Source organism: Eublepharis macularius, chromosome 5 (assembly GCF_028583425.1).
Source record: "Eublepharis macularius isolate TG4126 chromosome 5, MPM_Emac_v1.0, whole genome shotgun sequence".
In the NCBI taxonomy this organism is placed as follows: Eukaryota; Metazoa; Chordata; class Lepidosauria; order Squamata; family Eublepharidae; genus Eublepharis; species Eublepharis macularius.
Genome location: NC_072794.1, coordinates 52,626,555 through 52,651,679, shown reverse-complemented (window position 1 = coordinate 52,651,679; position 25,125 = coordinate 52,626,555). Strand labels below are relative to the sequence as shown.

Here is a 25,125-nt window from a genome sequence, read left to right as displayed (position 1 = left end):
GAATTAAACACTGCAGCATGGGCATTGTAGTCTTTTATATAATTATTAATCTTTTAAAATGTTTTCCCGCCACTGGCTATTTTTTAAAAGCTGTTATTTGTACTTTCATATTTGATTTAGCACATAAGGACAAAAAATTGTTGAAGACTTTCTTTGGAGCAGATTTAAGATTAGAAAAGATGAATAATCAGTGTATTTATGATTTTCTTCCATTGCTGATATAAATATTAACTCTTAAATACTTAACAGTTGGATTTTTCTTTTTGCGTTTCTTGCTAACCTTTCAGTTCTGCAATAAGATCAACTTTCCTCATGGCAAGCCAGTAAGGTTTGAGGAACAAGGCATTTAGTGGGAATTAATAGCTGCCAAGGAGAGTTGATATCCTGAGGCGCTGCTATGGGCTGTTAACCCCAACAGGTCATTAATCCCCAGTAAGTCACCTGGGTGGCTGTTGCTGTTTACAGATGGGCAGAAATGGGCTGAAGAAGATAGGAGCTAGAATGGCTTTTTAGTCTGTGGTGTAGTTTTAATTTGCTCAAGTATGCAATAAATATGTGGAGGAATACTCCATTTCCAAGGCAAAATAAGCATTCAGTGTTTCTCTTGAACATAAATTGTATTTCTGCTCGAACTTTAGCAAATGAGAAGTCTGCAGTAATAAAAAAGATGAAAGTATTTATATGAAACACACTGCTTTTAAATAATTACCAGTAGGTGAAAAAGAACAGTATGATATGCATTCTAAAGAATGTTGTTTTTTCTAACGTCAGCTGTTCTTGTGATATAGGCATTTTCCACACTGGCATTAGTTGAAGTTTTAAGATCAGGCGATGGAATTACTAAAGCTATCTGTAGCCATAAAGGATTTGTTTCCCCAATAAAATTTTGGGTCATTTGAAGCAGCATTTTCAAGATGTGCATAAAGTTTTCGTAATTGTGGAATTCATTCCTTTCTAATAGGGCCAACATCAAGTTTTCTAAGCAAAATGTTGTTCTCTTGTAGATACAAATCTCCTGGGCTGGGCGTAGATACAAGCTGTTTGACTTGTACTGTCATGTTTTGTAAAAGCTACAGAAGGACATCAGTTCTGTATAGCTTCAGGTAAAACCACCACCACCACCACAACAACATTCCATTTATATACTGTCCTTTAGGGCAACTTAATGCCCACTCAGAGCAGTTTACAAAGTATGTCATTATTATCCTCACAACAAAACATCCTGTGAGGTGGGTGGGACTGAGAGATCTCAGAGATCTCCCATTATACTCTATGTGAGTGTTTAGTATGTAAGATACAGCATGGAGCCGTGGTTTCACTTTCCAGCCCGCAGTTACCAAGCGAGGAACTGCTTGCTGCCGGAGGTTTTTTTCCTTTTCTTTGCATTGCACGTTGCAAGAGGATGGCTTGTACTGCAGCAAGGCTCTGGGTGGGAGCAATCTTATTGGGTTTCCTTGGCTGAGGGCTTATTCTTGTTTCTCCTTTTTTCCTTTCAGTACTTATTTGCTTATGGGGCAGTGGGCTAGCCTAGGGCTGTGCCCCAACCTAGTCTCAGAGCTGCAGTCAGTCTCTGGATGCAGCTTATTGGGTTTCCTTGACTGAGGGCTCACTCTTGTTTCTCCTTTTTTTTTCTTTCAATACTTATTTGTTTGTTGGGCAGTGGGATAGCCTAGGGCTGTGCCCCAACCCATTCTCAAAACTGCAGTCAGGCTCTGGGTGCAAGCTTATTGGTCTCCTTGAGGGCTCACTCTTCTGTCTTATTTTTTCCCGTTTCAATTCTTACTTGATTGTAAGGTGTTGGGCTAGTCTAGGGCTCTGCCAATTGCTACAAGCCAATGCAAGTCAATTGGCATTTGCAGCTCCTATTCTATGTACTGGAAGTTTCCTAGGGGTGGTCACTTTGGGGGTCTGTAACTCAGATGTCTGAAATGCAATCTTGGCCAAACTTGGAGGGTAGCTGGAGAAAAGCCTGCTGAAAACTCACTGCATCTGGCATCCGTTAGTGTGAAGGGAGCAGTCCCAGGGCCCTTGGAAGTGATGGGCCACAGAACGACAAACCAGTCTGTGAATCGGGGCAAGTCATGGACCATGGTTCATGGTCCATGAAAATCAATGGACCACGGACTGATGGTCCGTGGTTTTTTCCTGGTCCATACCCATGTCTATTGGCAACCGTAGTGCTCAAAGTATTCCTTTTTTTAAAAAAAGTCCAAAACTACAACCATGCATAAAGCTATGACCATTTACATTTCTGTTAATATCAGCAAGTTTTCCAGAACCCAAATGGTAGCTAATTGACATCTCTATAAATCTATACTTTTTCTTTCAGAGTTCTCTTGTATGGTTTTCTTTCTGTAATGGGTCTTTATTTACTTACAGTAAGTTTTTTTTTTCCTGATGCAATGGTGAAAGGGTTTGTCATTCAAAGACCAGTAATATACATTACTCAAGAGTTCCATCTGGCCAAAGAAATACCTATTTCCAGGCCACTTTCATTTATCAAATGTTCCATTAAAATACTGTGATGCACACTGTCAAGTGCCGAAGGAGGGTCTCTAAGTGCTTATGTATACCTTGGCAAACTGTCGCTCACTTTTAATGTTTAAAGCTATGTTAATTGTGGATTTCATCATTAATAGCACATCTTCTAAAGCCTTTCCCTGAACACTATATGTTGTGACTGTTGTTTGCTGGAATCCTCCAAATAAAATGGATCAATTGGCATGAGCTAATTCAATGACCACATATATTAATACAATCCAATCGAAGGCAAGGGGGCTCACACCAGAGAAAGAACATTTTGAATTGCACCTTCAAATACTTTGACAACATACAGTGCAATGCTAAGCAGGTCTACTCACAAACCTACTGAGGTCTACTCAGTGGTGCTTACTCTCAGGATAGTGTTCTTAAGATTGCATGTCATGATGATGAGGTTTATTGAGCAGGTCTTCAGATATCAAACTGGCTTGTATTTCACCTTTTCTAATTAAGCCCTAGAAAAACAGATCTCCTCTCAGCAAGGAAAGTGCAACGAACACTGGCATGGCAGCTCACCATGTATTCTAAATGATGCCTCTCCTTTTTTATAATAGCTGCTAATCCTAGTGCACCTCAACTTCCTGCATACTATGTACCCTCTACGTTTTATATTCTACTGTAATCCAATAAAGATCTTTCCTTGGCTAAGTAAAGCTGTGTCAAAGGTTTCGTCATCCAAGGGGCTCCTGCTCAGCCATTTGCTGTAACTTCACATATGCATAGGAGGCTCACCAATTCCCCAAATAACCCATGAAGGTTTAAACTTTGTCCATGTTCACTCTCATGTTCAGATACTGGAGATGCAAAGATCAAAGGAAGTGTGGAGCTTAGTTCTAAAAATGTTTGGCACAAGCAGCATCAAACAGAGGGGAAATGCAAGTGTTGTGACAGGATAAATTACAAATGTATTGCAAGAGCAAAGCAATTTAGGGAAAGATTGTTATGAAGAGATGTTCACTGACAACTTTAGGAATGGCAGCATGACAAAATGAATCCAGATGGACACACTAGGCTCGTGATTCACGTGGGCAGTTTGTATAAAGTCATGAGATACGCATCAGTCTCCATTCAGGGCTAAGTCATGGCCCTAGGGAACTTTCCTATTTGTATAGCTATGATCTAACATAATTATTGCTGCAATCAGTTTGATCAGATTTTGATCATTTCGTATTCAAATTCATACCTCTGACTGACACCTGTGGATGTCTACAGGTTGGCTGAACATTTGCACAGTGGGTGTGCATGCAGTTCAATACACGTAGGATCAAATCATGTGTAACTGACTTCATGATTTGTCCCTGTTGAATTTAATGCATGTCACATAATAGGCTCAAGTGTGAATGTTCGAGTAGGAGGTTGGAGGTGTCAGAGATCCTTCGTCTTCTTCTTTCCCACTCTCTTTGCCTAAGAGCCAGTGGGGAATCTGTGTGCATGTGAAAGAGGGCTTGCCCCACTTTCCTCCTACTTTCCTTGGTAGCTCTCAACCTTAAGCTCCACCTTTTTTTCTCTGTCCACAGCTTGGGGCACATGTAGGGGCTTTGTGTGTGGGTGTTTGTGTGCATGTATGTGTATGTGTGAACTGCTTCACACCTCTTCTCATCTGGCCAGTAAATTGTTTGTAGACCAACTCAGGAGTTTCTGTTCTATGCATGGAATGAGAAGTCAGGCACCCTGGGTGAGATCTTTGACTACATTCTAAGATCTATAAAAATAGAAAGATCTTTATTTACTAAAATACAGTTTCAATTCACTAGAGCACAAGGGCACATGAAACTAAGAAAAGAAATGAAAAGCTGAAACCAACTCAGTTGCACAGTTACTGGTGTTACCTTGGAATTCCCTTTCCAACAATTAGCACAAGCCCACTGGGACCTTTAAAAATAGATGCCAAATTAACTGTTATGGAAAAGAGAGGGAGGGAGAGTGATTTAAAAAACACCCAGGAATCCCCAAACTCTGTCCTTAACATCTACCTGTCTAAAGGGAAAAACAAAAAGGGGAGAACCAAAGACATATAAGCCTGATTGTGATGAGAGAGGGGGGAGGCATTCCTCGGCAGCAAAGCAGTGTTGGAGCTTGGAAGTTGACCAAGCAGGGGAAGAAAGTGCAGCAAAGCAGATCTGAGATACAGGCCACGAGTGAAGTTCGAGTAACTGGGGGAGTTCTAAACTCGCTACAAAAATTGGGAATGAGGGACAATTTTTTTATACCTTTGGGTAATATGGTGAACATAGCCTTCAATCCACTCACCCCCATTCTCCAATCTTTGGCTTGCATACCTACAACAGGGTGTCCAGACCATTTAACCCTTCTTGTACCAGCTAGGAGGGTTTAACTTTAACCTATCATGTAATTGGGTTTGAGTCCCCACATGTATTGCTTTGCATCTTTTCTCCAATCAAATCAAGTTGTACATCTCAAAAAACTTTACAGCCCAACTCAAGATATCCAAATAGCCATCTCTCTTGCCTCTTGCTGGCAGGTGGTCAAATCATCATCTCCATCCTGTCCATTTATCTCTATAAAGGACAGTCATAATCTCTCAGACTGAGATCTGAGTTTATTGCTTTGTTTCCAGGAAATGTTTTTTTTTCCCTAGAATCAGAGCCTCCCTGAGTGATAAACAAAGTATCCTACGTTTCTGTAGGGTGTTAGGATAGGAAAGCATGATCGTGATCTCCCACCATAATAAGGAATATAAGGGGCAGCAAATCCAGCCAGAAGAAAACTTTAAAATAATTGATTATGTTCCATTAGAAGAAAAGAGAAAATATATCAAAATGGAGGGATAAGAAACAGTTGAAACAGAACTTTGGGAATAAACAATATGAACAAATAGTACTGTACTTGGGAAGCTGTTACAAAGGAGATTAATAGCTTCCAATGTTTATTAACATAAAAAGGATAATAGATTGGGGAAAATAGTATCATTTTCCCCACTATTAAGATCATGTGAATACGTGAAGCAGAAATGTTTTTTGTTTTGACTAAAAGATGCTACTTCATACTACTTTTTAAAAGGACTACTAAAACGGATCAATATTTTTATAGCATGTTTTTTTTCTTAATCAAGGTCTTTGAGACTCTGTATCACCCCACTCAAAAGCATTTACAGATCTTATTAATACCTCTTGATGATTCTAAACTCATCTCATTATTTGCTTTGTTTCTCCTTCCAATTTCCTGTGATACAAAATATAGTTCGATTTGCTGCTGAATTTTCTAGATTTCAAGCTGTATTCATATTATGGTACCAGAATGTATCTGTAAAAGTATTGCCACTCTTTGTTTCTAACAGTTTAGGATATAGTAGTATGGAAATTATCTTACTCATTATTTATTTTCATTATTTTTGTCTTGGCTCTTGTTTTAAAAATTCTGATGGTAGCATGTTGTAAGCTGCGTGATATAAAATCAACTAAATACAATTAACTATGATACCTTTGATGCTATGATACCTCTCAGAAGCTACAACCCTCCTTGTAGAATGTTCAAAATAACTTGAAATATGTCTGAAATAATCTCTCATCTGTTCTTTAATTGTATAAGGCGTTTAACCTAGAAAAATGCTACATTATAAAAGGGTATTGTTTACATAATTGACATTTTATTCCTCTCGTGCAGTTTTTCAAGGCTGAATAAAATGCACCAAGAAGCAATGATTGATCTTGTTTAATCAAGAAAACATTTACAATGGCTAGTGAATCCAAGGAAGGTTAATTTTAGTCCATGGATTGCAAAGGGAAACTGCAGTTGCCAGTAATATGGTTTGCATATCTTTGCATATTGTTGCTACCATATTCTGAACATGTGAAGCTTCCCTATATGATCAAATCAAAGTGTGCTATCACAGGGGTTGATAAGCAATGGACAAATGTGTAACTTCTTTAACAAAAAATGGTTACCTATTCTTCAATAAGAGCATGAGGAAGTGGAACATCATTAAAAGGAAAACATGTGATCCAAAAGTTGGAATAATCTATGTTTGTATAACAACCCTTAGAATATACCTTTAATTCTAGGAAGAAAGTGAAGCAATCAAAGAATCTTGACCTAGAAAACTCATTATTTTAACGTGGGAGGGAGGACTTGCAACAGCCACAGGGACAAACGTGATGATGTCTTTCATTTCAATAGTCGAAAAACAGTTATCTCCAAGCAAGCTTGCTTCTGTACAATCTGACATGCATTACAAGTGTAAATGTGATGTTGTAGGTTGCTTAAATAACTGAGTGCCTCTAAAAAGGTCAGTTATCGGCCATTTCCTCACTTAAAATAGCAGCATGCTCCCGGAACATTGGTGGATTCTTCATGCTATATGCACTGAAAAAAGCCCTGCATCCATTTTAAAAAAACATCTCTTGAAGAAGTCGCCAGTGTTCTGGGAGCATGCCACTATTTTAAGAAAATGAGGGAACATCCATCATCACAATGTAGATTAAGAATGAAATCATTTATATATTAAACCAGCTATAGTTATCCACTCATATATACCTTTTTTTGGTGCTTTCTGTCAACTAAAACAAATGCTTTTGAAATCTTCTTGTCAGTCACTGATGTCCCCACATGGAATATTTCAATCTCTGAAATAATTTGAACATGAAGTCATGTTCAAGAACCCTCAAATGTCATGAACCCCCATCACAACCCCCCAAAAGACAGAGATGGTGGCTTTCATTGTTGTCAGAATGTAGATTAATATTCTTAGTAGAAATCCAATTCATTTCTAGCAAATACACTAGTTACTTGATTTTATGAACGTACTGTTTTGATCTGAAATTTCTAGTTTCTGACATGGTTTCCCTTTCCTTGGGGAAAAATGCAGTCTTTTATCCTGATCAAAACAATAAAATGTGATAGAAATATTGCTGTCATCACTGACACCTTCTTTGGCCATCAGTTGTGTGCAAAGGCTCTGAAAGTGGCATATAACATACAATGGTGTGAAGGTGGCACAAAAAGCATAAAGGAAACACAAGAATTGGAAACGTCAGTTACAAAAATGGATAGAATTAAAGAAGTGACAATGACGGCACATAAAAACTTAAAAGTTCACCATCCCCATTTTTATTTTTACTCATTATGCCTTGCTCTAATTCTGGAAAGTTTGAGGTACAATGGCAGAAGACTTATATTTTCCAGATAAACTGTTTCCAGTTAAACAACAGGGTCCTATGGCATGCATAAAAACAAACAATGATTTGAAAATGGTTCAGAAACTTCAGTTAGTCCAAAATGCAGCAGCCAGGCTATGGTCAGGGGTTGGTTACAGGGATTGTCTCACCCTGTGCTGAAAGACCTGCACTGTTGGTTACCTATCTGTTTCTGGGCACAATTCTTACCACCTTCTCCCACACTAACCAGGCTGCTCGTTAAGATCTGCCTCTCATGCCCTGCTCTCTGTGCCCCCACCTTTGAAGGAGAGGCAAGTGGCAACTAGAGACAGCATTTTCCTGTGGTGGCATCTTGCCTTTGGAACACCTTCCCCTTTGATGATCCTCTGGTACCTACTTTACTTACCTGTATGTGCCAGGCTAGAACACATCTTTTTACCCAGGCTGTTCATTAAGAGTTTTAGCTTATAAGCTTTTAATGGTATTTTATGGACAGTTTTTATGCTGCTTATGTGCAATGGCTTTTTAATGGCCTTTTTACTGTGTTTTTTACTTAGAAGCTGCCTCCATCAGAAGTGGCACAGAACTATTATAAAGAAACAAATTAACGTACTGTTTCAGCAGGGAAACTGGGAGGCCCATGGACTTGTGAGTTCCCATCTCCATCCACCAGGCATACCTTAGAAGTTGATAATTTTTGCTTTGTGGTGATTAATATTTGGTGGTTCTTAGATTATAGTTTAATTTATCCCCTATAAACCAGGATTTAAACTTGGAATAAACTGAAGTTTGAAATCCTGGGATGTAGGGAAGAGAACAAGCCACAGTTTGTAGTTCAGCTATAATGACAGACCACTGTTTGCCACAAAATGAGCTTGGGAAAAGGGAAAAGGCAGTACAAACACCAGAAGAACTCAGAGGCTAATGACAAACCATGATGGATCTTTCTTGTGTGCCGTATCTATTTTATTATATCTCTATAAAATGCATACACTGTGACTCATTCATAACTGCAAAGACTAAAGATGTACTTCTTTGCTATACTAATTTAATAGCATCCTTCTGCAATTTTTTTCTCAGTTGCTGCCATTTTCCCATGTATTTCTACTTTCTAGCATCTGCAAACTTATTTGTCTACCCAGTAAAAGATTTTATAGCACAGAGTTGTATACTGTTCCCCTACATATAGTGTTCTCTGAATAAAAAGAAATGCATTTTTTAAAACATAGTGGATGTGTGGGGGATTCTTATGGCAATTTTCCTCATTCCAGTCTGCTTTTTACAGGTGTTGGTGAATTCAGATTTTTTTTAAAAAAAACACTGCTTAAAATAATGAATTTGGCAAGCTGATATTTAATACAAGTGCATTGGTCAGGGTATTGGACTAGATGTTCTGTAAGACCAATTCTATGATTCTATGATTCTAAAACAATAAATTAGGCTTAAAATGTCAGGATCATTGGAGCATTATGGATCCTCTGATTTTGAGATGGTTGTGGTGAAAAAATACATTAGTAGTTATATTGGAATATGAATCCAGGTTTTCCCAGCTCGACATTCATATCTGCTATTCCACACAGTCTTTTTAATTTTTTTGTTTGCTGTTTTGCAACTTATAACAGCAACAACAAAAGATCACAAAATCGCTGTGCAGGAGGTTTGTGCGTAGAATTATTCAGGAATGCAGCATTGTATAAACCAATATTTATTTATTTCAGATTGTCATTGCAAGCATCATGTGCAGTTACAGTAAAGACGACTGGACCAAACTTTCGAAAATGGCTGAGGTAACAGCTTCTTTAATAATATGCTTTCTCCTCCTCTTTTCTTTCCCTGTTTCTCCCTCCATCTCTTTTAACTGAGAAAAGAAAGGAAATATAAATGAAAAGCAAGCGTTTCAAACATATCTATTATTGCTTGTTTGTTCTGTGTTTTCATTAAAATGATAGGAATGTAAATTAAATGAACCTGTTCCATAGAAATGGTCCCTTGGACTTTCCATTCTACCTGAAAATCCTTTAGCCTTTGAATCTCTACACTTTTTATTTGCATTTTAAGCAACCTGTGTTTTATGACGGATGCCCTGATAAAATTTAATTCTACCGTTGAGAACCTAACTTGATCTTACCTTGCCTTCAGGCACTCTAGTTTGACAGCACCAGAAGAAATTTTGAATATAAAACTCTTGAATATTTAAAGTATAAAAGGCTCATTTAATGCTGTTCTGGTTCTAATACAGATCTTAAAAAAAACACACAAAAGCAATTGTACATAATAGTAGTTTGTTCGTTTTTCTATAATATAAATGCCACCTTGCACAAATGAAAACATCTCAAACATGCTACATTTGTATCTGTCTTTCTTCTTAAATGCCACCTTTAAAAATACTTTTATCTGGATTGAGCATTGCAAGGAATGTTTATGACACTCGTATATTGAATGAAAGATGTGTGTGTGTATTTCTTTATGTGCAAGGAGCCTTTTTTCTCTTTAATATGGAGTTAAAACATAGAACTCCTACTCTAGAAGCTCAACTTACACAATTCAGGGAAAACAATTGCCACTTGGTTTTACCCAATACAAAGTGGTGAAGCAGAATCCTACAAAAATATGTGTTCCATTTATATCAGAGGAAAAGGAAGTTGTGAAACAGTAATCCTTTGTGGGTGCACCAGTCAACACAAACAAGTTCAATCAAACAGACATAAGAGCATAAGAGAAACCATGTTGGATCAGGCCAATGGCCCATCCAGTCCAACACTCTGTGTCACACAGTGGCCAAAAAACCAGGTGTCCTCTGGAGGTCTGCCACTAGAAGCCCTCCCACTGATTGCCCCCCCCCAAACACCAGGAATACAGAGCATCACTGCCATAGTCAGAGAGGTTCATCTATACCTTGTGGCTAATCACCACTGATGGACCTCTGCTCCATATGTTTATCCAGTCTCCTCTTGAAGCTGTCTATGTTTGAAGCTGCCACCATCTCCTGTGGCAGTGAATTCCTTGTGTTAACCACTCTTTGGGTGAAGAAGTACTTCCTTTTATCCGTTCTAACCCGACTGCTCAGCAATTTCATTGAGTGCCCATGAGTTCTTGTATTGTGAGAAAGGGAGAAAAATACTTCTTTCTCTACCTTCTCTGTCCCATGCACAATCTTGTAAATCTGTATCATGTCACTCCTCAGTTGTCGTTTCTCCAAGCTAAAGAGCCCCAAGCACTTTAACTTTTCTTCAGAGGGGAAGTGTTCCATCCTTTTAATCATTCTAGTTGCCTTTTTCTGCACTTTTTCCAGCACTGTAATATCTTTTTTGAAGTGTGGTAATCACGCTTGATTTATATAGGGGCATTATGATACTAGCTGATTTGTTTTCAGTTCCCTTCCTAATAATCCCCAGCATAGCGTTGGCCTTTTTTATTGCTGTCGCACACTGTATTGACATTTTCAGTGAGTTACCTTCCACGACTCCAAGATCTCTCTCTTGGTCAGTCTCCACCAGTTTGGACTCCATCACTGTGTATTTATATTTGGGATTTTTGGCCCCAATGTGCATTACTTTGCACTTGGCCATGTTGAACCTCATTTGCCACATTGACGCCCACTTGTCCAGCCTCGACAGATCCCTTTGGAGTGCCTCACAATCCTCCCTGGTTCTCACCACCCTGGACAATTTAGTGTCATCTGCAAACTTAGCCACTTCACAGCTTACTCCCAACTCCAAATCATTAATGAACAAGTAAAAAAAGCACCAGACCCAATACTGAGCCCTGCGGTACCCCACTGCTTACCACCCTCCACTGTGAATATTGCCCATTTATACTCATTCTCTGTTTCCTGTTCATTAGTTTTTGATCCACAAGAGGACTTGTCCTTTTACTCCATGACTATTGAGCTTACTTAGCAGCCTTTGATGAGGAACTTTATCAAAAGCTTTCTGGAAGTCCAGGCAGACAATATCTATCAGTTCCCCCTTGTCCACATGTTTGTTCACTCCCTCAAAGAACTCTTAACAGATTCGTGAGACAAGATTTTCCCTTACAGAACTCATTGAGACCTATTGAGTCTTCCTCAATAGCTTTTGTTCATCAACGTGCCTGCCTACTAATTCTCTCTTTAATAATGGTTTCCACCAATTTACCTAGTATTGACGTTAGACTGACTGGCCTGTAATTTCCCGGATCTCTTCTGGAACCCTTTTTAAAGATGGGGGTGACATGAGCTACCTTCCAGTCCTCAGGAAGGGAGGCGGATGTTAATGAAAGTTTACATATCTTTGTCAGGAGATCCACAAGTTCACATTTGAGTTCTTTCAGAACTCTTGGATGTATGCCATCTGGGCCTGGTGATTTGTTAGTTTTAAAATTGTCTATCAGTCATAGGACCTCCTCTTTCATCACCTCAATCTGACTCAGGTCTTTCAACACTCCTCCTGAAATCAGCGGTTCTGGAGTGGGCAAGCACCTCTCATCTTCTACAGTGAAGACAGAGGCAAAAAATGCATTTAGCTTCTCAGCCATTTCCCTCTCGTCCTTCAGTAATCCTTTTACCCCTTGATCATCCAGGGGCCCCCTGCCTCCCTGGCTGGTTTCATGCTTCTAATATATTTGAAGAAATGTTTATTGTTATGTGAACAAGATTCACATTTTGAGAAGAGGAGAGAGAATTCCGCTGAACATTTTATAATAATTTGCTGTGAATATTGTCTTCTTCTGAGAAAAAAAACCCTTGTACCTTTATGGCATTCTGCTTTACCTCCTTTGAATGGTCATGACAAGCTTTTAGGCCATTCTGTTTAGTGTTTATAATTTCAGAAGATGAAGCTTTGTGTATCATTTTAACATATAGCTTCTCATCTTCTTGTTGTTTTTCTTAATATGATTACTATTGTTTTGAAAGCAATGAAATCACTCTACTTGTAAAAGTTCTTTAGTATCACCTTCCTTGTTATGAGACCCTACAGGGAAAAAAATTTAAACATCTCATTGCCAAGTATTTGTGACCTTCCAAGGTGCATAAGCCCTAGAGGAGTAGTCTGGCTTCTGCAGGAGGCCAGCCCATGTACATTAAAGGTCAACGTGTCATGGAAGTAAATAACAAAACTAACAACGTCCCTAGGTTGTGAAACTCAACAGGACGAGGAAGGCTTGAGGAAAATGATGGATAGCATTTCCCATGATCAGTCTCTTTGGAGTTTCTGACCCATAGCCACACAGCAGGCAAAAGTCATTCCCATCGTTCAGCAATAACAAAATGCAAGCCATAATTCTAGTACTGCATAAGTAGTAAAAATGTTTTGAAATGATCATATCTATCCTGTCTTGTTAAGCCTGGATTGAGGATGTAATTTTGTGATGCTATGGGTTTGATCAGACGTGAACTGCTGCAAAAGAATTCATAACTACTGCTATATACTGAATGTGAGATTTAGTATTTTCTGGTAACTGGATGCTTTTACCAAGAGTGGATGCAACAACAGAACAGAGAGCAACCATCTGAAATAGAGAACAGGTCTTCTTCATCTTTGGTAATTGTATAGGAGATTTCAGGGGGTAGCTCTTCTCACAACTGCATAATCTGCTATGGCAACCATGGGCCTGCCAAAAACCTCATATTCCATAAACCATTCAAGAACATTCTCCCCTGTTCACATACCCCATTTTTAGTTTCTTGAGAAAGGTCCTACAGGAATGTCTGCTCTTGTATTTGCAAACAGAGCATAGAGGCAACCATTTAGTTGTTTGTTTGTTTATTCTATTTAATGCCCCCCTTTCTCTCAGAGACTCATGGTGCTCAGAATTAATGTTAATGATGTAAGGTAGTGCTCTGCCTTGTAGAAAATTCAGCCCAGTTACTCATGCAAATAACTACTCATAATGTCTATGATATTCATAGTATGTAACAAAATGTGAAGGGAGAGTACTCAAGGAATCCCTTCTGTAATAAGGGGTTGCATAAATTCATCTTGGAAGCTGTTACCTTGTGTGAGGACTGTTGTCACACACTGTGCATCTCATACAAGTAGACTCCTTGCAGGAGCAATTATTCACACAAGTAAATCTGTGGATATAATATTGGAACCAGCTCTCAACAGCCATGTAACTTTAGGCAGGGGTCATGGCTAAGTTTCAAGAGCTTATGCATTGCGTGCAGATGGCCCCATGTCCAGTCTGGTATTTCCATTTACAAGGATCTCGGGTACAGTTTTGGGGGAGACGTTGCTCTGCCTGAAGTTCTGAAGAGCTGTTTTGAAAAATAGGTTATAGTGAACTTAGTTGGGCCAGTTGTTTGACTTGCTGCAAAACAACTTGAGATGTCCATGTTGAGAAATGCATCTCGTCAGGTTCTGCCGAGGGCGCCTGCCTGACTTCAGCCTTAAATGACCTTCAGGGAATATGTGGGATCCCACTCCGTGGAAGGAGGGGGGTATACCTCACCCTCACACCCTGTCAGTCCACTTGCCTGTCCTTTCAATCTGACCTTGTCCCGGTTGCCTTCCATGACAGCTGTCCCCATCCAGCTGTCGGTCATACTCTTACTCCTCCTCCTCCTCCTCCTCCTCCTTGTCCTCGTCCTCGTCTTCTTTTCTCCACCTCCTCTCCACTTCTCCCTCTCCCCTCCACCCCACTCCTACACAACAACCTTCCACACTCTGTGGGTGGACTTCCCTTTTATCCCTTCACCCATTCCCTGCTCCACCTGTCAGCCACGCCCCCTTCCTGCACTCTAGCCATGGCCCTGGCTGGATCAGGCAGTCGCATCTGGGTTTGCTTTGTTGGCTGCCCTGAGCCGTCAGACCTGTGCCTCCTTGGCTGGCTGCAAAGCTCTCTCTACTAAGGGCCTCAGGCAGCCCCACCTGTGGCTGCTTTGCTTTCAGCCCCACCTGGTTCTGGCTGATTCCTTCTAGCCTGCCTGCAGGCTTGGGCATGGCTCTGTGCTGCCCTTCCTCTACTGCAGGTAAGGTTGCTGGCTGTTTTGCTGCTAGCTGGCTATCCCTGCTTCCTGGGCTTTCTCCCTCTGGTCTGACCCCCTCCTGGCTGCCCCCACTCTCTCTGCCTGGGTTCTTAGCCTCCCACCAGAGGGTGTGGCTAGCCAGCTTCCACCTGCCCCATCTAACCCTCTGAGGCTTGGATGCTTCTTTCCCTCCCTCTGGTGCCAGGGGGTTCTGGCCATGTGTGTCTGTTGGGGTAGCTGGGAACCTGTCTCCCAGCTGCCTCCCATCCCCTCCTCCCAGCAAGTACGGGGGCTGAGCCTCAGACCCTGGACACATCTCAACATTCATCACTAGCAGTCAAATGAGAATGGGAAGGGAGTGGATTTTATCATTGAGCGGGGCAACAATTGCTAGCAGAAGCAGGGTTTACTGTGGCTCAGGTGACAAAGTATTCTGGAGGTTAAAGCCTGGAAAGAAAAAAGGAACTGTTTGGATTAAGCACACAGAACTTATGATCTATGTAACAGTTATTGCTAATCTGAGATAAGACCTTCCACTTAATGACTTGAGGCTCTCATGCAATGGAGTAAAGTTTTTCCTCATGCCTTTCTTTTCCTGTGGCTTTATCAGCACCTTATCATTGCTGAACCTAGACCTGTTTTAATGGTATCTTCATCCTAATGTTAATGGATTTCCTTTGAAGCATAGGTTTCCTGAAGTCTGCATCATAATTTTTTAGAAATCACCAAGTTTCTCTTGCTGAGTGTTGAATAAAGATCTTCAGGGCATGGCTCATTTAATCATGATAGACATCATTTAATCATGTTATTCCTTCGTAATTCACAGAAATAGGGACATTGTTCCAATAAAATAAGACCTCTTCCCTTAACTTAACCTTATCTCAAAATTAATCTTGACATTTGTAAACCTCTAAAAAAGTTTGGTTCACTTTTTTTTTCTCCCTTCTTCTCCCTTTGGTTCTCACATTGCTGTACTTCTGCCTGCCCACTGGAGACAATAGGCAAGAGTGTTCCCAATCACATTTTCTACTTAAATCCTGCCACCTCATGAAGCTTTAGCAAAGAAGTCTTAGAGGAAGTCAAACTTTGGCGTGTTTAAGCTATTTATATTTGCACATGTGAAGCCAGGGTGTTTTTGGAAAAAAGTGTTTTTGGAAAAAAGAAAAAAAACAAATAGTTCTTATACTGGAAAATAAAAAGAGATGATTTGTGATTTGGTCTGTCTTGAAGTTTTAGGGATTAAAGGACCAATTCATATAATGCACTTCTTACCGGTTACCTTCCTAAGCAACAAGTAAATGTGTGAATCAGGTGATCACAAATATTGTTGGTAAAAAATTCTCTCATCCTTGGAGGACATTCTAGCAGATGAATCAAAAAATTAGCAGCCAACTTTTTCTGCGATCACCTTATTCATACTTTGTAACAACAACAACAACAACAACAACGTTCGATTTACGCTCCACCCTCCAGGACAACTTAACACCCACTCAGAGCAGTTTACAATATGTTATTATTATCCCTGCAACAATCACCCTGTGAGGTGGGTAAAGCTGAGAGAGCTCTAGAAGAGCTGTGACTGACCCAAAGTCACCCTGCTGGCTTCAAGTGAGGGAATGGGGAATCAAACCCAGTTCTTCAGATTAGAATCCCACCGCTCTTGATCACTTCACTACACCAAACTGGCTCTCTTTGTACTTGTGCATTTTGACATACAGGGAAGCCAGATACACCACACCATGAAGGAAAATATTTATTGACCTTAATAGTGAAGAAACTGCACATGCAAGAAACCCCTAGAAACCCCACTCTTTGTCAGCTGACTTCAATGTTCAGAGAAACAAAAGCTGGAGACAATTCTCTGTGTGTTGTTGATGACCTTGCCAGATGGAACAGATCTCTGGATAGAAGCTGAGTCTGTCTGGTAGTAGAACCTCGCAGATCCCACAGAACTGAACCAGGAACTCCCACAAGAAGAACTATCTTGGATTATCTTCCTCTCTTAATTTTACCAGCTTCTCCTAGCCATTCCCATCACAGATGCAAAAGAGGACTGTAGAAGAGAGAGAACAGGCAACAGGTGCAGCTGGAAGGACCTGTTGGGGATGGGGAAGGAGCCGTAGCCGGCAAACTCCACTGCTTCTCTTAAGTAGACCTCAAAACAATCATTGATGCATCTGCCTTTTAAAAAATATTGTCTTTGATGTCCTCACAGCTCTCCATATTCTATTACTATCATGTGGGTCAAACCTCTCCACTAATAACACGATCTGCAGGGATTTGGGGAGTTATAGCTGTTTGGTGGGCACTCTTTTCCTTGCCTCTAGCCATGCTGCAGGGAGAAGTGAATAGAATATCTATGCTGGAATTATATCCATGTGCATACTCTGGTTTCCAGATCTGGGTAAGGCAATTCTCACTCCAGAGAATTAGTAGAGTGGCTTGCCAGCCCTATTTCCTCAGTTCTGTGCCTTATTCCTCCATTCCTTCTGCCTTCCTCTCAGATTAAGGCATGGGAGGAGCTGTCATGACTGAGGGAGGTAGATAAATCAAGGTGAAAACGTACACTGCATTGGTGAGTCTAAAGGAGCATCTCCTGCAGTCCCCTCTTCCTTCAGTTCTGCCAGGGGAAGCCAATTGGGCATAACTTTCTACAGCCACTACAGTCAACTGTTTAATTGTTTAGCATGCCCCTGCTTTTCTCTTCCTGCTGGAATTCCACAAGATTTTTCCTCATTCCCTCATCAACAGAAACTTCCTTCTTTGGCAGAATTCTCTTGCTCTTGAAAAATAGTAGGAAGTGCCCCCAAATAAAGAGGGAGAAGAGCCATGTACTGAGACAGTCAATGTAAAAAGTGGAGTTGAGGGGAAATCACTAATAGACTAAGGACAGGAGGGAAGGTAGGTGTCAGTACCGGGCAGTCAGGTCCCTCAAGCCCTCCACAGTTAACATGCAGGTGTTCCAGTTGAAGTAACTTTATTAGTATCCATACAGTTCAGGGTGTTCACCCAAAGGTGGCAATTGGCAGAAGTGACAATTCAAACTAAGGCATTACTAGTTATAGGGAAACTTCCCGCCCTATGGGGCCGTTGACATTCTGGCACGAAACCCCAAAGAAGTTACATGGGAACAGATTAGTTTATTTTTTTTTAAAAAAAATTATTAGGTGAGTACAAATTAGTTTAGACTACATGAAGTACAAAGGAAAATATCCCAGTCTCTGGAAAAAGATACAATGTTCGCTGCTAGCAGCTCGCCTTCAAGGACATTTTCTGGAAAAGTGAAAGTACATATTTTCAACAGATAACGGAGAGGCCCCACTGGCTCTCCTGCAATTAATGTTAGCAGCTAAAGACACTCTCAGATGACCTACACAGTATACAGACTATAACTCTGGCAAACAGCCATGACCAGAACAAAATGCAGAATATAATAATGGCAGGTATGCTGGCATACATGACACTAGGGTGCTCTCAGCCAGAGGTAGTTTTCAGCCAAAGGGGGCTGAATTTCACATTTTGGTTAGAATTTAGCAGCAAAATCTTGAGCTTCAGGCCCCGAGGTATGTTTAATTGAACATTCAGTTCCAAACATATGCTTACTGCAGGCCAGGTCTGTACCCTCCAAGATGAATATTCTCTAGAGAACATTAAACTAATTACATAATTCATATCACATTTTTTCAGGATTTTTTGTCAGTTTGCAAGCAACCCAATATCCAATGAATGGAATTGATTTAACAGAGTTTGGAGCTGAGCAGAAACAAGCTCTTAACTGAAAGAATTAAGAAATAATCCATTGTTAGAATATATTCCACACAAATATTCAATAAAAGGAATTATGAAAGTTCTGATTCATACATGTGATTCACACATGTGGGAATGAGGTGGCAAAATGCACCAGGTAAAGGATCTCATTTTGGAAGAGTTCCTCCCCATGTTTAAAAACTCCCTGAAAACAGAAAACCAACACAACCAGCACAGATTGCTGGTACGGTCTTTCATCTTGGTGTGCTAGTTTTGAATTTGCTAGGGATTTTCAATAGAAAAGAAGCATTCAAAGTTAGAATCCAGCATCCACAGTCTAAAACACAGTCCTTTCTTCCACTTCCTTATATGTTATATGTATTTTCTTATACATGTGATCTGACTTAATTGGAACACTGGAACTCATGAGAGAACCTGCTTAATGCACAGTTCCCCCAAGCTTCTGTCCCTACAGTTACAACATTATCATGGTCAGGCATTGCAGTGGTGTGCTGACATTGAAGGTGTAATGATATTGCATAGGTAGCAGTGGAGTTAAATGAAATGATATCGCACGTGTGTCATAACATACAAGTATGTCCTTGCCATTTAAGTCAATCCAAAAGCCATTCTAGACAATGTGGAGAAAAAGGTGGCAAGGTGCGGTAATATAATTCTGGACTGCACCATTTCAGACTATAAACCATATCTTTGAATGCTCCTCATACAGAAACAAAACAACCCATGTAGCATGTATAGCATAAACCCTAGTATTTTTACTACATTCAATGGGCATGTTATTTGGGGAGCATTCACCAATGTGACACACTTCATTTGCATTCTGCATTCATTTGCATGGGGTTCTATATTCACATTCAATATAATGGACAATAGTATTCCCACTAACAGAAGGCCTTTCCATTAGTGGAACGGACATCTTACCTCCCCTCCTCCATTGCAACTTACTGATCTGCCCCAAAATGCTGTTCTGAGTTATAAAGAAAGGAATGGCATGAAGGACAAATTGGGGGTCTGCAGCAGAAAGTGGGGATCTGTGGGAATTTGCTTTCCATTAGCTGAAATTTTAGTGTGGATTAGGGGTGTGCAAGGAAAAAACTTTCGGCTTTCTTGTTTCGGGATTACCCGAAACAAGATTCTCTACCGGCATTAGCCGAATGCCGAAACAAGAATCTCTTTCGGGATTCGGGATTCGGCATTATTTCGGCATTCTTTCGGGATTCTTTCGGGTTTTTTTGCTGGGAAAATGCCTCCGTCTTTCAGGACGCCTGGAGGAGGCATTTTCCCACCAAATAAGCCCAAAATTGGTGGGGACCTTCCTCTAACCCTTCTCTAACACCCACCCAAGTTTCAGACAGATTGGACTTTGGGGGGCCATGTTATGGCCCCCCAAAGCAGGTCCCCCCATCCTCCCATAAAGGAGCATCTTCTTCATTATTTCCTATGGGGAAAAAATGAAGAAGCAGGCTTCCTTTGCCAGGGGTGGCATTTTGCATGCAAAATGCCCCCCAGCCCTCAGGGGCCCTTCTCCCACCCCTCCTCCCACCCCCCACCGAGGCTCAGCCTGCTCCCACTTGGGGGGGCCATTTCATGGCCTCCCCAAGTAGGTGCTCTAATCTCTACCACTGACAGCTGGGGGAGGCTTGTGTTGCCAGGGGTGGCATTTTGCATGCAAAATGCCCCCCAACCCTCTGGGGCCCTTCTCCCACCCCTCCTCCCACCCCCCACCAAGGCTCAGCCTGCTCCCACTTGGGGGGGCCATTTCATGGCCTCCCCAAGTAGGTGCTCTCAGCCCCTAAAGTCCACCCTTCACAGCCCCACACAAACCCAATTCCCCCCCAGCTGCCACACACAGACCCAAATCCCCCCAGTAGCCCCTCACAGACCCAAATCAACCCCCACCTGCCCCACACCCACCATAACCCCAGGAACAGGCTGGCCTGCCCTCCCCTTTTGGGAACCCCTAAACTCTCTTTCCCAGGGCAGTTCTGCACAGACAAGGGGTGCCACAATGGTGGCAGTGCCAAATCGTCCCTGGGAAAGAGCACCTGCCCTGGCACACAGACAACCACCCCCCTGACCCCCCCACCACCCGCAGAGAAGGCTGACCAGCCTGCCCCATTGTTCCCTATGCTGGGAACCAACCTCCCATCAAAGAAGGGAACACAGACACACAATCATTAAGTTTAAAAAACCTTTATTTTCTCATTTTCAAATTACAAGTGGTCAACAAATCACAACATATTACACTTATTGTCCCTCATAGCACAACACAACACAATTAACTACACATCAGAGAATCTTAAACACATTTTTTTTTTTGAAATGGACAAACAGTAAAGTTTTGAACATTACAACAGGTCACATAGTGAGCGGGCACAACAGGGCATGGAAACAGAAGATGATCATAATAACTACCAGCCTAATACAACTCTCCCTCCATAAAACGACTTAATGGGGGGGAACCACTGCAACAAAATCCCCCCCCAACCCTCTGGGGCCCTTCTCCCACCCTTCCTCCCATCCCCCCACCAAGGCTCAGCCTGCTCCCACTTGGGGGGGCCATTTCATGGCCTCCCCAAGTGGGTGCTCTGCTCTCATCTCTACCACTGACAGCTGGGAGAGGCTTGTCTTGCCAGGGGTGGCATTTTGCATGCCAAATGCCACCCTCACCCTCAGGGGCCCTTCTCCCACCCTTCCCCCCACCCCCCACCACATGCATTCCTTGACAATCAAGAAATCTGGAGTTAAATATAATGTGCATGTAAGTCCCTCAAAGACAGAAGCAATATGACCCATTTGATTTCCACAACCTCAGACACAATTAGGGATCCGTTTCCCCTTGGTGGGGGATCCCCCACTCTCACCTATCACCCCGAAGGGGGAAAGTCAGTGAATGAGCCTTCAAGGTACGCTCCAGGGGCTGCTGCCGTGATGTCACTGATGTCATCTGGCTGCCCTGAGAGTATGCCTGTGCTTTGCAGTGGGCTGATTTGGGCCCTGCAGGCCAAAGCAGGATCCCTTGTGGCCCAAATCTGCCTGCTGTGAATTGTGCGTGCTCCCCAGCCTTGTGTGATGATCACATCACTTCCTAGAACAGACATCATCATGCCAGAGCATTGCCATTAAATGATCATGCGTGTGTGAACAGACCCTATGTATCCTGTAGGCTTCAGTGATGGTATAGTAATGTTTTCACTCACATTATAGAGAGAGAGAGAGAGAGAGAGAAGGGGGGGAGGCACTGAAGCTAGATTATTTCTTCTATTTTACTGTCCCCTTCCAAAGCCAGGGTGGCATTGGCACAATGCCCCCCTCCCCCCGGCCAGAGCCTTAGTACCAGTATGCATTGACAGGCCCATGCATCATAGTCCTTTTTGAGACCCAGCCAAGTTGTGTGCCTTTTGGAGAAAAATGTTCAAGTTGCTGGTGGGGGTATGAACAATTTTTAGATATCCACTGTAGTGCAATGGCTAGAGAGTTGGTCTAGAATCTGGCAGACTCTGATTCTGTGCCTTGTAGGCTTGATGGATGTTCTTGGCTCAGCCTAAGTAAACAATTGTGTTGTGTTTTCCAGAGGCAGTCTAGGTGATTTTGGGGCCCTGGACAAATGTTCTTGACGGGGCCCCAGAACCAGTGCCGCCCCACCACTGGCTCCTTGCCAAGGCCAAGCAATTTGGCAACCTAGGCCCCAGATAGAGTGGGCAGGAGTGCGTTGTTTCCTTCCTCCCCCCCCCCTCCACCCCCTCATACAACTAAGAAGGCCATCGGTGGAGTCACTCCAATGTGAGGCATGGAGCAGCTGTCTATTGTTAGCCTGGTTGTGATGAGGGTGAAACAAATCAAGGGAGAACAGCAATGTGTAAACCACTCTAGGTTCCCATGGGGGAGAAAACCGGGGCATAAGATAAACCTTTAATTTGGTGGGGAGGGGGTATATACATTTTATGTGTATGTGTCTGTATGTTTTATGCATTCAAATCACTTGTGGTGTACTTTAGAATTATATTGAGCTCCACAGTATCCCAAAAACCTTGTCCATGTATTGCAAACCGAAGTCAATCTACCACATCTAGGGTATTCTTCTTTTCCCTACTGCCTTCAATTTTTCTTAGCATTATTGTCTTTTCTAGTGAACCTTGTCTTCTCATGATGTGACATAAGCACTATCATCAATTGATATCTTCAAGGGAGAAAGCAGGCCTGATTTGGTCTGGACATGTCTTTTTCGGAGTCCATGGTACATGTAAATTGAAACTTTCTTCCCACTTCACAGTGTGAATGCTTTTTCCTCCTATGAGCTTTGTCTAAATTTTACTGTACTGATACTGCTCATTTGGCCAAAAGGCCTGCCCTTGATCAATGCCACATTAAATACTTCATAATAAAAATATGTTTTTAGAACCATTTAAAAGTGTCCTTAAGTGCCATACGCCGATTTAAAAAACCATAAGCTAAATGTTTGGGAACACAACCAGATATGTGAATGACTGAAATGCAGCCCAATCCCACTGCTACTTAAAATCCATTTTTGATGGAGGTCTGGATTGTCTTACATTGGTGTCATTGGGCTTGGAATCAGGAACCTGGAAGCGTTCCATGGGGGCTACAACTTTCATGCCAAGGCTAAGAGGGTGGGAACGGGATCTCTCTGGGGTGGCAAACTCTGGCCTTGGAAGTTACTGGCAATTTGGGGGTGGGACTTGTGCAAAGGAAAATCTGAGTAGGGATCTCCCCCAGAATCCATGGTCCGCATTTGCCCTCTAAAGAGATTGCCCTTGGAAGCAGCCAGTTTATCTGTAGGGAACTACTCTCTCTAACCTGAACTCAAGCCCAACCAGGAGTTTGGCAGCCCTAGGAAAATTTCTGAAAAAGATGGCAAAGGAGGGCCAGCAACTGATAGAGGCATGGAAGCCCACACCAGGACAGTAGCAGGGGCCTACTTGGGCAAAAGGGACGACCAGTGCTCTCATCCCCCATAGTCCACTCCTTTCAGCCCCACACAAACCCAGTTCCCCCACCCCAGCTGCCACACACAGACCCAAATCCTCCACTCAGCCCCTCTCAGAACCAAAACCACCCTCAGCTGCCCCACACCGAGTACCCCAGGAACAGGCTGGCCAGCCTGCCCCATTGTTCCCTATGCTGGGAACCAACCTCCCATCAAAGAAGGGAACACAGACACACAATCATTAAGTTTAAAAAACCTTTATTTTCTCATTTTCAAATTACAAGTGGTCAACAAATCACAACATATTACACTTATTGTCCCTCATAGCACAACACAACACAATTAACTACACATCAGAGAATCTTAAACACAATTTTTTTTTTGAAATGGACAAACAGTAAAGTTTTGAACATTACAACAGGTTACATAGTGAGCGGGCACAACAGGGCATGGAAACAGAAGATGATCATAATAACTACCAGCCTAATACAACTCTCCCTCCATAAAACGACTTAATGGGGGGGAACCACTGCAACAGGGTCCAGCAGAACCTATGTCATTTCCTGTGGCTGTGCTTTCAGTTCAGACACACAAAGCTGAACTGGGCACTTCCAAGGCACTGGACAATGGTATTTCTGGAGCAGTTCTGCAGAGGTCTCCCCCCACCCCCACACCAGCCTCAGAATTTACCTGGGAACATCTGTGAGAGATCATCATTGGCCGGTGCCCATCCACCACTCTTCCCGCATCCCCCAACCATGCAAACCCAACATTAACATCAAATTTTTTTTTTTAAACATGAACAGAACATCAACTTTTAAAAAACATAAGCACAACATTTTTTTTTTGGGTTTTTTTCCTTTTTTTTACATGAACAGAACATCAACTTTTAAAAAACATAATCACAACATTTTTTTGGGTTTTTTTTCCTTTTTTTTACATGAACAGAACATCAACTTTTAAAAAACATAATCACAACATTTTTTTTTGGTTTTTTTTCCTTTTTTTTACATGAACAGAACATCAACTTTTAAAAAACATAATCACAACATTTTTTTGGGTTTTTTTTCCTTTTTTTTACATGAACAGAACATCAACTTTTAAAAAACATAATCACATTTTTTTTTGGTTTTTTTTCCTTTTTTTTACATGAACAGAACATCAACTTTCAAAAAACAGTACAACAATTCTTCTACAATTTTTTTTACAATGATTTCATCTGATAAAAACACCTAAGCAATCCCTATCTAACCTGTTTCTCCCTCCAGTAGCAATCCATGTTTCTGGGGCATTATTTTTCATAATAAATTTGGTCCCACAGGGTATGTCTCAGTGATGGGAGATGTTTTGAATACCCTGGGGGGGGGCTTTCAAATTGCTGGGTGTTTTCCCTTTGCCACTGGTTCCTAACCACCCTCCCTCTACTGGCCGGTTTTAACTGTATATACAGGGTTTTATACAGGGGAGAGCGCGATTCCAAAGGATTGGACTCATAGAGGATGCAGGCCACAAGTTGGGCTCACCTCAGTCACTCTGGAAGTCCAGTCCTGAGAAATCGAAGAGGCGAGAGTTGACCTTCAGGAAGGTCAACTGCTCGACTCTCCATGGGAGAAGGCGAGTGCGATGTGGGCCGACAATGTCGCCCGCATGTGAAAAGACGCGCTCGCTCTCCACGCTCGTCGGAGGGCATGAGAGCAGCCGCTGCGCCTCGAGGGAGAGGTCCGGCCAGACCGACTCCTTCCTGGCCCAGTAGCTGAGCGGATCGGTGGAGAGCGACTCGCAGGGCTCCGCGAGGTAGTCCCTGA

At 41.9% G+C, this 25,125-nt stretch overlaps 1 protein-coding gene across 1 annotated transcript in view; it reads left to right on the top strand.

Annotated features, from left to right (window-relative positions):
- DPYD (dihydropyrimidine dehydrogenase) overlaps window positions 1-25,125 on the top strand; it is a 765,031-nt gene that overhangs the window by 491,583 nt on the left and 248,323 nt on the right. Inside the window, exon 15 of the mRNA XM_054980010.1 lies at window positions 9,374-9,442. Coding sequence (XP_054835985.1) covers window positions 9,374-9,442 — 69 coding nt within the window. The remainder of the gene's footprint in view (window positions 1-9,373; window positions 9,443-25,125) is intronic.